This window comes from Oryx dammah, unplaced genomic scaffold, assembly GCF_014754425.2.
Source record: "Oryx dammah isolate SB20612 unplaced genomic scaffold, SCBI_Odam_1.1 HiC_scaffold_11164, whole genome shotgun sequence".
Classification (NCBI taxonomy): Eukaryota; Metazoa; Chordata; class Mammalia; order Artiodactyla; family Bovidae; genus Oryx; species Oryx dammah.
The window spans coordinates 5055893-5069223 of NW_024080557.1; the positions used below are offsets into that span (position 1 = coordinate 5055893).

The 13331-nt window shown below is 43.7% G+C and overlaps 1 protein-coding gene across 1 annotated transcript; it reads left to right on the forward strand.

Moving 5' to 3' along the window:
* The first annotated feature begins 1811 nt into the window (after window positions 1-1811).
* On the forward strand, window positions 1812-3952 carry LOC120860721 (AFG3-like protein 1). Its single transcript, XM_040236467.1, has one exon. The coding sequence runs from the start codon at window positions 1905-1907 to the stop codon at window positions 3924-3926; it is 2022 nt and encodes a 673-aa protein (XP_040092401.1). The 5' UTR covers window positions 1812-1904; the 3' UTR covers window positions 3927-3952.
* Window positions 3953-13331: the final 9379 nt, after the last annotated feature.

The following is a 13331-nucleotide window of genomic DNA, read 5'->3' on the forward strand; positions in this document are numbered from 1 at the left end:
TCAGTTCAGTTCAGTCACTCAGTCGTGTCCGACTCTTTGCGACCCCATGAATTGCAGCACACCAAGCCTCCCTGTCCATCACCAACTCCCGGAGTTCACTCAAACTCACATCCATCGAGTCGGTGATGCCATCCAGCCATCTCATCCTCTGTCGTCCCGTTCTCCTCCTACCCCCAATCCCTCCCAGCATCAGAGTCCTTTCCAATGAGTCAACTCCTCACATGAGGTGGCCAAAGTACTGGAGTTTCAGCTTTAGCATCATTCCTTCCAAAGAACACCCAGGACTGATCTCCTTCAGGATGGACTGGTTGGATCTCCTTGCAGTCCATGAGACTCTCAAGTGTCTTCTCCAACACCACAGTTCAAAAGCATCCATTTTTCAGCACTCAGCTTTCTTCACAGTCCAACTCTCACATCCATATATGACTACTGGAAAAACCATAGCCTTGACTAGACGGACCTTTGTTGGCAAAGTAATGTCTCTGCTTTTGAATATGCTATGTGGGTTGGTCATAACTTTCCTTCCAAGGAGTAAGCGTCTTTTAATTTCATGACTGCAATCACCATCTGCAGTGATTTTGGAGCCCAAAAAAATAAAGTCTGACACTGTGTCCACTGTATCCCCATCTATTTCCCATGAAGTGATGGGACCAGATGCCATGATCTTCGTTTTCTGAATGTTGAGCTTTAAGCCAACTTTTCCATTCTCCTTCTTCATCTTCATCAAGAGGCTTTTTAGTTCCTCTTCACTTTCTGCCATAAGGGTGGTGTCATCTGCCTATCTGAGGTTGTTGATATTTCTCCCAGCAATCTTGATTCCAGCTTGTGCTTCTTCCAGCCCAGCGTTTCTCATGGTGTACTCTGCATAGAAGTTAAATAAGCATGGTGACAATATACAGCCTTGACGTACTCCTTTTCCTATTTGGAACCAGTCTGTTGTTCCATGTTCAGTTCTAACTGTTTCTCAGTGCATATAGAAGTTTGGTTTCTCGGTGCATACAAAAGTTCTACTTACACTAGATTGCATTCTCTTAAGTGTGCAATAGTATTATGTCTTTAAAAAATGTATATACCTTAATTAAAAAGTGTTTTCCAGCTAAAAAATGCTAACCATCATTCAAGCCTTCAGCAAGCTGTAGTAGTAACATCAAAAATTACTGATTATAGATCACCATAGCAAATACAATAATAACAAAAACATTTGAAACACTGTGAAAATTACTTAAATGTGACACAGAAACATGAAGCAAGCAAATGTTGTTAGGAAAATGGCACTGGTATTAATAGTTTTGCTAAACGCAGAGTTACCACAAACCTTTGACTTGTAAAAAAACACACACACACACACACAATATCTGCAAAGCACATTAAAACAAGTTATACTTGTACACTTGAAGCAGACAGAAACTGGAAAGTCTCAGCAAAGAAATAGTTAACATAAATAAAACCAAATGGAAGTTTAGGAGCTGAAAATTTCAAGAACCAAAATAAATAACTGAATAGATGAACTCAAGAGTAGAATGAAAGAGATAAAGATAACAATCACTAAATTGGAAGACAGAAATTACCCAATCTGGAAAAAAAAAGAGAGAGAGAGAGAAAATAGACTGAAAAAATTAACAGAGTCTGAAGAACTGTGGGACTATAACAAAAGATGTAACATCTATGTCATCAGAGACTCAGAAGAAAAGGAGAAAAAGGGCAGAGCTAAAAATAATTCAGATAAATAACGGCTGAAAATTGCCCCAATATGGCAAACATGAATTTACAAATTCAAGAAGCTAAGTGAATCTTAGGGAAACCCAAAGGAACCCAAAGGAACTAGTGAACCAAAGGATGCTGGTCCTGGAGCGGACGGAGGGAAGAGAGGAGGAAAGCGGGATGACTTTGCCTGGTGGAAACGAATGCAGAAGGGGAAGGTGCCCTGGGACGACAAGGATCTCCACAGTCTGGCCGTGCTGGGGGCAGGTGTCACTGCAGTATTTCTCTACTTCTGTTTCCGAGATCCTGGGAAGGAAATCACTTGGAAGCACTTCATGCAGTACTACCTGGCGAGAGGTCTGGTGGATCGGCTGGAAGTGGTGAATAAGCAGTTCGTGCATGTTATTCCTGCCCCTGGGACATCACTCGAGAAGTATGCGTGGTTCAGCATTGGCAGCGTGGACACCTTCGAGCGTAACCTGGAGACCGCCCAGTGGGAGCTAGGCATCAAGCCCCCCAACCAGACGGCCGTGGTCTACACCACTGAGAGTGATGGGACTTTCTTGCGAAGCCTGGTGCCCACCCTTCTCCTGATTGGCCTCTTCCTCTATGCCATGAGGAGGGGTCCGATGGGGGCTGGGCTTGATGGGCGAGGAGGGGGCCTCTTCGGCATTGGTGAGACAATAGCCAAGATCATCAAGGGTGACACTGGTGTGCGGTTTGCAGACGTGGTTGGTTGCGAAGCCACGCTGGAGATCATGGAGTTTGTGAATTTCCTGAAGAACCCCAAACAGTACCAGGACCTTGGGGCCAAAATTCCAAAGGGAGTCCTGCTCACAGGTCCTCCCGGTACCGGCAAGACGCTTCTCACCAAGGCAACTGCAGGGGAGGCTAGTGTGCCCTTCATCACTGTGAATGGGTCTGAGTTCCTGGAGATGTTTGTTGGTGTTGGCCCAGCTCGGGTTCATGACATGTTTGCAATGGCCCGGAAAAATGCTCCCTGTATCTTGTTTGTGGACGAGATTGATGCAATTGGCTGGAAGCATGGCCACGGGCACTTCGGAGGCCAGAGTGAGCAGGAGAACACCCTGAACCAGCTACTTGTGGAGATGGACGGATTCAACTCTACCACGAACGTTGTCGTGCTGGCCGGCACCAACCGCCCCAACATCCTTGACTCAGCCCTGATGCGGCCAGGCCGCTTCGACCGTCAGATTTACAATGGCCCCCCAGACATCAAAGGCAGGTCTTCTATCTTCAGGGTCCACCTGCGTCCACTCAAGTTGGACGAGAGCCTCAGCAAGGATGCCCTGGCGAAGAATCTTGCGGCCCTCACTCCAGGCTTCACAGGTGCTGATATTTCTAATGTTTGCAACGAAGCTGCCCTGATCGCCACCTGCCACCTAAACCCCTCTGTCGGGGAGAAGCACTTCGAGCAGGCCATCGAGAGGGTCATTGGAGGCCTTGAGAAGAAGACACAGGTCCTGCAGCCTGGCGAGAAGATGACAGTGGCCTACCACGAGGCTGGCCATGCGGTGGTGGGCGGGTTCCTGGAACACACAGACCCCCTGCTCAAGGTGTCCATCGTCTCCCGGGGCAAGGGGCTTGGCTATGCCCAGTGCCTGCCCAGGGAGCAGTACCTGTACACACGGGAGCAGCTCTTTGACCGCATGTGCGCCATGCTGGGCAGCTGCGTGACTGAGCAACTGTTCTTCAGGCGGGTCACCACGGGGGCCCAGGACGACCTGAGGAAGGTCACCCAGAGCGCCTATGCCCATATCGTGCAGTTCGGGATGAGCGAGAAGCTGGGCCAGGTGTCCTTCGATCTCCCACGGCCAGGTGAGGCGCTGGTGGAGAAGCCATTCAGAGAGGCCACGACCCAGCTCATAGATGAGGAGGTGCGGCGGCTCATCAGCTCCGCACATGCGCGCACCCTGGACCTGCTCACACACTGCCGCGAGCAGGTGGACAAGGTGGGCAGGTGGCTGCTGGAGAAGGAGGTGCTGGAGCGGGCCGACAAGGTGGAGCTGCTCGGGCCGCAGCCGTTTGCCGAGATCACCTACAAGGAGCTCGTGGAAGGCACGGGCGGCCTGGAGGAGGACACGGCCCTTCCCAAGGGTCTGCAGGGCTGGCGTGGGGGGCCCGCTGCAGGAGAGCCCAGCCTAGCGCCTCCGCCTGGAGAGCAGCCTCCGGGACCCCCAGGAAGTAAATTAAAGCACATGTAACCGGAAGCAATGGCACCCCACTCCAGTACTCTTGCCTGGAAAATCCCAAGGATGGAGGAGTCTGGTGGGCTAAGAGTTGCTAAGAGTTGGACACAACAGAGCGACTTCACTTTCACTTTTCACTTCCATGCATTGGAGAAAGAAATGGCAACCCACTCCAGTGTTCTTGCCTGGAGAATCCCAGGGATGGGGGAGCCTGGTGGGCTGCCATCTATGGGGTCCCATAGAGTCGGACACGACTGAAGCAACTTAGCTTAGCAAGCGAATCTTAAATAGGATGAATCCCAATAAATTCATATCAAGACACATCAGAATCAAGTTTATGAAAATTAAAAACAAAGAATGAATTTTAAAAGCAATGACAGAGAAATACCTTACCAATAATTGGAAGGGGAGCAAATTTCTCTTCAGAAGTCCTGAAGACCTAATAGAAGTAAACAAGTTTCTCAATGGATGAATTAAAAGAACTTCCTTGACAGTATCCTATACTCAATGAAAAGTCTACTCTGGAAAATAGTTTCCTTTTTTTGGAAAACAGTTTCTTAAAGAATAAAATATGTAACTATAAAATAACACAGCTATTGCATTCCTCAGCACTTATACCCTCAAACGGAAAACTATGTCCACCCAACACCTGTACTCAAATTTCACAGCAGGCTCATCTGTCATAGACTGGAATGAGAAACACCCCAGATATTCTTCAGTGATTGATAGCTAAACCACAGCAAATTAATGCTGTGGAATACGATACAGCAATTAAAAAGGAATAAAATATTGACACATACAATGACCTGGATATATCTTCTGAGAAGTGTGCTGAGTGAAAAAGGCCAGTCTCAAAAGGCTATCTACTAAATGTTTGCATGTATGTGTCATTCACAATATAAAATATTACAGAAATGGACAGCAGATTAATGTCTGCTAGGAGTTTAGAAGCTGGTAGGGTTGGAGGGAATGGATGTGGCTGCAGCATGGCAGCATAGGAGACAGAATTGGTGACAGAAATGTTTGTCTTCACTGTACCACTATCAATATGAATATCTTGGTTGTGATAACATACTACAGTTCTGCAAGACGTTAACCACTCAGGAAAACTAGGTGATGGGGCCATTAACCTCACTGAATTATTTCTTAGAAATACATGTGAATCAACTCAAAATAGTTTAATTTTAAAGATTAATCTGATAGGCTAAGATTCTCATTCAGATGACTTTTCCTGGTTTTTCCTAATACATTTTACAGTTAGCAAGTCAATGAACACTTCACATAGGGGCCTGGCAGACAGTGGTTGTGGATAAGTACAAGTTAGAGCAGGAGGGAAAAAAGAAGAAAATAAGGAGCCGAGTGACAACTACAGCTGCCAGACTGGTTTACAAGGACACATGGAGCAACCCTTTGGGGACCTCTAAAAATAATTGGGAAACACTCTGACCACAGACTCTTCAGACAAGCAAGGACTCACTTGTTCATTGAAAGTAACTGTGACCTTGTTTTAAAACCATGGGCTAGTAAAAATGGAAACATTTATGTTTTAACAATTTCCCCTGACCTTGAACAGCAGATTCATCTAGTGCTTACTTCATTTTTCTAGTTAAATAAATAAAAATCTGCAAGGGAAATATTTCCCAGAGAAAAGTTAATATTGAAAATTCTTCTGGGTGCAAATCAACAATTTCATTTTGATACCCACAAGCGTTCACCAGCTCTTCTCCACATGTGGTATAAAGTCAGGTACCGTATATAGTTGGGACGATCCCCTGGAGAAGGGCATGGGAGCCCACTCCAATATTCTTGCCTGGAGAATCCCTTGCAAAAACCCTTGCAGGCTACAGCCCATGGAGTCGCAAAGAGTCAGACATGACTGAAGCAACTTAGTACGCACATCCATTGTACGTAGAAAACTTTGAGAATTAAAAAAAAAAAAAAGTACAAAATACAAACATGAAAAGATACAGGAAAGATATAATCAACCACCTAAACAGCAAACTGTGCTCTTCCATGTACAAATCACCACCACCACCACCAGTAGCCCATGAAATTATACCTCCCCCCCGAGGTTTACCTTTCAACTTAATCCCTTCTATTCCTGCCCAAGCCACCTGGGCTTCACACCCATCTGGACGGCATACCTGAAGCAGTGGTGAGGGACAGTCATTTGTCAACACAACAAAGCTCTACTCAGGGTTCACTGTGTGTCATATGCCATGGTAGTAATTAGGGTCATAAAGAAGCATGAAATATGGCCTCGGCACTGAAGCCTAGGTGTAGAGGAGACATGTCAACAAATAATGCAAATCAGAATGATTAGTGCAGCAGGACACATCTGGACAGGGTGGAGTAGATGCATGAAAAAGAGGGAGAGATTCTGCCACACAAGGAACATCCAATGTGGGAGTGCTATCACGTGTACTTAGGCCAACCTCTTCCCTTGAAGCAATGAGGCAAAATGGGGCTGTCATCCTTTTGACATCAAGGTACCTGCCTATTTCCCAGGATGTTATGGAGTTCAAGTGCATAATCTATATAGGGGCTGAGATGTATGTCCAGTTGCCACAGATTTATCTGTGATGTTAAGCAAGTCCCGTGGCTTTTCTGAATCCTATTCCTTTCACAGGTAAAACAAGAGAGTGCACTGGGCTCTGAAACATCATCCCAGCTGGAAGTCATTGCTATCTAGTGTTTAAAAAGGGCAATCAGAGCAATCACAGCTCCTCTACCTTCTAGCGGTGTGAACTTGGGCAAGTTGCTATCTCCCAATGCCTCAATTTTCTCACCTGAGAAGTGAGCCCAATAACAAGACCTCTCATAGTTCAGTTCACTTCAGTCACTCAGTTGTGTCCAACCCTTGGCGACCCCATGAATCGCAGCACGCCAGGCCTCCCTGTCCATCACCAACTCGCGAAGTTCACTCAGAGTCACGTTCATCGAGTCAGTGATGCCATCCAGGCATCTCATCCTCAGTCGTCCCCTTCTCCTCCTGCCCCCAATCCCTCCCAGCATCAAAGTCTTCTCCAATGAGTCAACTCTTCGCATGAGGTGGCCAAAGTATTGGAGTTTCAGCTTTAGCATCATTCCTTCCAAAGAAATCCCCGGGTTGATCTCCTTTAGAATGGACTGGTTGGATCTCCTTGCAGTCCAAGGGACTCTCAAGAGTCCTCTCCAACAGCACAGTTCAAAAGCATCAATTCTTCGGTGCTCAGCCTTCTTCACAGTCCAACTCTCACATCCATACATGACTACTGGAAAAACCACAGCCTTGACTAGACGGACCTTAGTCGGCAAAGTAATGTCTCTCCTTTTGAATATGCTATCTGGGTTGGTCATAACTTTTCTTCCAAGGAGAAAGAGTCTTTTAATTTCATGGATGCAATCACCATCTTCAGTGATTTTGGAGCCCCCAAAAATAAAGTCTGACACTGTGTCCACTGTTTCCCCATTTATTTCCCATGAAGTGATGGGACCACATGCCATGATCTTTGTTTTCTGAATGTTGAGCTTTAAGCCAACTTTTTCACTCTCCTCTTTCCCTTTCATCAAGAGGCTTTTTAGTTCCTCTTCACTCTCTGCCATCAGGGTGGTGTCATCTGCATATCTGAGGTTGTTGATATTTCTCCCGGCAATCTTGATTCCAGCTTGTGCTTCTTCCAGCCCAGCATTACTCATGATGTACTCTGCATATAAGTTAAATAAGCAGGGTGACAATATACAGCCTTGATGTACTCCTTTTCCTATTTGGAACCAGTCTGTTGTTCCATGTCCAGTTCTAACTGTTGCTTCCTGGCCTGCATACAGATTTCTCAAGAGGCAGGTTAGGTGGTCTGGTATTCCCATCTCTTTCAGAATTTTCCACAGTTTATTGTGATCTACACAGTCAAAGGCTTTGGCATAGTCAATAAAGCAGAAATAGATGTTTTTCTGGAACTCTCTTGCTTTTTCCATGGTCCAGCAGATGTTGGCAATTTGATCTCTGGTTCCTCTGCCTTTTCTAAAACCAGCTTGAACATCAGGAAGTTCACAGTTCACATATTGCTGAAGCCTGGCTTGGAGAATTTTGAGCATTACTTTACTCGCATGTGAGATGAGTGCAACTGTGCAGTAGTTTGAGCATTCTTTGGCATTGCCTTTCTTTGGGATTAGAATGAAAACTGACCTCTTCCAGTCCTGTGGCCACTGCTGAGTTTTCCAAATTTGCTGGCATATTGAGTGCAGCACTTTCACAGCATCATCTTTCAGGATTTGAAATAGCTCAACTGGAATTCCATCACCTCCACTACCTTTGTTTGTAGGGATGCTTTCTAAGGCCCACTTGACTTCACATTCCAGGATGTCTGGCTCTAGTTGAGTGATCACACCATCGTGATTATCCAGGTCATGAAGATCATTTTTGTACAGTTCTTCTGTGTATTCTTGCCATCTCTTCTTAATATCTTCTGCTTCTGTTAGGTCCATACCATTTCTGTCCTTTATTGAGCTCATCTTTGCATGAAATGTTCCCTTGGTATCTCTAATTTTCTTGCAGAGATCTCTAGTCTTTCCCATTCTGTTGTTTTCCTCTATTGCTTTGCATTGATCGCTGAAGAAGGCTTTCTTATCTCTCCTTGCTATTCTTTGAAACTCTGCATTCAGATGCTTATATCTTTCCTTTTCTCCTTGGTGTTTCACTTCTCTTCTTTTCACAGCTATTTGTAAGGCTTCCCCAGACAGCCATTTTGCTTTTTTGCATTTCTTTTCCATGGGGATGGTCTTGATCCCTGTCTCCTGTACAATGTCAGGAACCTCATTCCATAGTTCATCAGGCACTCTATCTATCAGATCTAGGCCCTTAAATCTATTTCTCACTTCCACTGTATAATCATAAGGGATTTGATTGAGGTCATACCTGAATGGTCTAGTGGTTTTCCCTGTTTTCTTCAATTTCAGTCTGAATTTGGTAATAAGGAGTTCATGATCTGAGCCAGTCAGCTCCTGGTCTTGTTTTTGTTGACTGTATAGAGCTTCTCCATCTTTGGCTGCAAAGAATATAATCAATCTGATTTCGGTGTTGACCATCTGGTGATGTCCATGTGTAGAGTCTTCTCTCGTGTTGTTGGAAGAGGGTGTTTGCTATGACCAGTGCATTTTCTTGGCAAAACTCTATTAGTCTTTGCCCTGCTTCATTCCGCATTCCAAGGCCAAATTTGCCTGTTACTCCAGGTGTTTCTTGATTTCCTACTTTTGCATTCCAGTCCCCTATAATGAAAAGGACATCTTTTTGGGGTTAGTTCTAAAAGGTCTTGTAGGTCTTCATAGAACCATTCAACTTCAGCTTCCTCAGCATTACTGGTCAGGACACAGACTTGGATTACTGTGATATTGAATGGTTTGCCTTGGAAATGAACAGAGATCATTCTGTCGTTTTTGAGATTGCATCCAAGTACTGCATTTTGGACTCTTTTGTTGACCATGATGGCTACTCCGTTTCTTCTGAGGGATTCCTGCCCACAGTAGTAGATATAATGGTCATCTGAGTTAAATTCACCCATTCCAGTCCATTTTAGTTCGCTGATTCCTAGAAATGTCGATGTTCACTCTTGCTATCTCCTGTTTGACCACTTCCAATTTGCCTTGATTCATGGACCTGACATTCCAGGTTCCTATGCAATATTGCTCTTTTCAGCATCGGACCTTGCTTCTATCACCAGTCACATCCACAGCTGGGTATTGTTTTTGCTTTGGCTCCAACCCTTCATTCTTTCTGGAGTTATTTCTCCACTGACCTCCAGTAGCATATTGGGCACCTACTGACCTGGGGAGTACCTCTTTCAGTATCCTATCATTTTGCCTTTTCATACTGTTCATGGGGTTCTGTCAGAAAGATTCGTTGGGTTCATATGTGTAAAATGCTTAGAAGAGCACCTAGCTTATACCAAGTGTTGTAAAAATATTACCTACTGCTATTACAATAGTTTATTATAGATTCCCAGTGATATTTAATTATTACATTTAAAGCATTGAAATATTTGATTGTAAATGTACAAACTCTTTACATACTCTTTCCAACAGCCATCATTAAGAATTCAAAAATTAATACATCAATGAGTCAGATTCTGCCAAGAGCATACTCTTCAAAAATAAAGTTTTTGAGAAATTATATAACTTAGAGGATGTTTACTACATGATTTAATCAAAATTAAAATAATCCCTTCCTAACCACACACACAAGAAAATGCATACATACTTCCAAAGCTGTCTCACCTCAAAGTGACCTGCATACTTAATTTAGGATCCACTAGGTCCTTGCTATTCATTCACAGTCAGCAGGCCAGCAGCAGAGTAGCTGATGCAGTCCATCTTATCTGGGGTTTAAGATTCTGCATTTGTAGAAGCTTCAAGTGCTGCCAAGCCTGCCGGTTCACACAACATACTCAGAGTAGCAAGACACTAAGCTATGGCAATCAGAAACAGACTTCAAAATGACTGAAATGATTGAATTAGGTATGCCAAAGTCCTGTTAATTGACCAAATCTGGAAAATGTCTTACTTGACACATTGTACAATCACAATCATGTCCATAGAGTATCTCGGGACTTACATGGAATTCTGACAGGAGTATATATATAAACACAAGAGGTTCCATATTGGCAGACATGCAGCTTGTGATTTAATTTATATAAAAAAATCTTCACAGTTACAGAGATAAACTGACATAGTCTTCACAAGTGGGTGCACATGATGGGGACAATATCCCCTGATTTTAGTTTGGATAACTGTCAGAAGGTCTTCACTGAAAGACATATCACCATCATTGTGAAAGTAGAATTTCAAATAAGCGTGGTTTTCAAAAGAGACCATGGTATAGTTTCTGCTTTTAAGATTGGTAGTTGGGCCTGTGGTTTTCCAATGAACAGAGTGAACCCGACCCTCAGAGTTCTGTCAGAATCTCAATAGTTAGCTGTACAGAGTTTAAAGATTTAAATTAAAATTACACGTATCTGCAAACGAACTTATTTACAAAACAGAAACAGACTCACAGACTTAGAGAATGGTCTTATGGTTGTCAGGGGCAAAGAATGGAGGGAAGAGACAGGGAGTTTGGTGTGGATGTATACACTCTGCTATTTTTTAAATGGACAACCAACAAGGACAGCACAGGGAACTCTGTTCATTGTTATGCGGCAGGCTAAATGAGAGGGGAGTTTGGTAGAGAATGGACACTCATATACGTAAGGCTGAGCCCCTTTGCTGTCCACTTGAAATTATCACAACATTGTTAAATGACTATACTCCAATATAAAATTAAGTTTTGTAAAAAATTATATGCATCTGTTCAAACAGAGTGGCTGGATTCCCAGCAGCTGGAACAGAGTACTAAGAGGCTTTATTTTTTGAGGGGACTTAGAATTAATACTTTTTTATGAAACAAATGAAAACAGAATGTTGTTGAAGTGAAGGCCCACTGCAAAAGCATGAAAGGGGGGCCTTTAGGAAAACGCGAAAAACAAAGTGTTTGACAGCTGCAGCTCTTTATAACCGGCCAGGAGAGAAAGAGCAAATAGCAGCCTGCTACAAAAGACACGGCAAAGCTACTGCTCTCCAAGTTGCTGAATAAAGGCGATGCCTGGACAAACGCGCCTCCAAACCTTGGAAGATGTATGACTCTGGGATTTCAGGGTTTTCCAAAAATACACGAAATGCAGAAAAACTTCCCTCCTTTGCCAAAACACGTCGGCCTTTTGTTTACATTACATTTTCCCCTTCTATATGTTGAAAATAATAAGACCCCTCACAGCATTGATAAGATTGAACGAAGGGGAAGGCAAGTGGGAGGCAGCTCAGTCAATTCTGTCTTGAAATCTTCTTTCACACCTCTCTCTGAAATGTAAATATGGACTCGGTCCAGCTCTCCCGTCCCGAGGACTCTGGCTGAGGGCGGTCGGTATGGAAGTCATTTCCCTTCTAGGTGCAGTAGCTGCTTTCCACAGACTCAACAAAGACACGAAATATCATTAACATCTGATTCTGAAAGGTTGACAACTGCTTCTTTGTTGTACCCAGCAGTCTGGGAAAGTTGCTGCAGATGACTCTATCATGAGCAAAATTATACCTATTAGGCTCTGATAGGATATTGGAATATTTCTCCCACTTGTGCACAGCGTTGTAGCTTGAATATGCCTATTGTTTTCACAGTGTCCATTACATATTTTAAATGGCATGGAATGATCATATATGTAAACATTACTTCAGCTAAAGCTGAGTGATGCTTGGCAAAGCAAGAGAGGCTGTCTGACCTCCTTGGGCCTTCGTTTCAAAGAAAGAGGTGCCAATGGACTTGGGGGGGGGGGCGGTGGATTGTTACAGAAAGGAGTGAAATGGATGGACCAATGGGTGCCAGCATGTGAGAGAAATCTGGATCCCTTCTGTTGACATATACAGAAAGCTACAGGCCTCAAACTAGCTTCTCTACTTTGCGGCATACAGGAGGAGGAGGAAAGGCTTGCCTAAGGGTCTGAAATAGCAAGAAGGAAGAGTCTGGAAGAAAGGAGAGAAGGCTTACTGGGTGCAGCTTCAGGATTCATAAATTAAAAAGGAGGGGTGGAACCTCCAAATAAAAAAAGACTTCTAAAATACCCATTAATAATCACATACACTAAGATAAAAGCAAGAATCCTAAACTGTTTTTTAAAGCATTGATGTTTTTCTTTCTGCCTTCAGAAGAGGAAATGGAATTAGCCTAAAAACATGAAATGGGCTGATTAAGAATTCTTTAAACTTCCTAGGGTGGTGAGGCATACTAATGGTGGCAATCTCTTCACTGTAGGCAGACTAGTGAGCAGAAGCACATGGGACATTAATGCTTCGAACAACCTGTAATCTTGTTTATAGAGCTGAGTACAAGCCTTCACCCCAAGATCTAGGTCCTGGAGCCCTGGATTCATGTCAGAATGTTTATTGATATTTTCCTAAGAGACATTCTCAAAATTATCCTCGCATTTTACTCACCATTAGTCTACATTTAGAGTGCATTTTCTGCCTTCTTATATTAGACTTAGATTTCCTTGATAGCCAGGAACATAAACACAGGGAATAAGGAATAAGTCATTAGGTGAAGAATTGGGGCCATACAGATAGACAACAAATTTCCTCTAGGCCAAATGTACACCCAAATGTTTATTGTGTTAAATAATTCTGTTTTCTTGATAGAGGGCTCACACTCAGTTTTAGGCTGAAAACTGGGCCTTAGGCAACCTTACAATAACAAACTAATGGCTGTTTACTGCTGTGGAAAGGAGCAAAATTGCTTCTTTAACTCTACTTAAGTTATTCTCCAGGAATGAAGTCAACAAACATACTTTTTAGCACCTACCCTGTTTAAGTTACTGTGCAAAGCAAACACAAGGTAGAGTATTATCCCCAACTAGAATATAA

Coding starts and splice junctions, on each gene's coding strand:
- LOC120860721 (XM_040236467.1), top strand. CDS start 1,905: ATGCAGAAGGGGAAGGTGCCCTGGGACGACAAGGATCTCCACAGTCTG.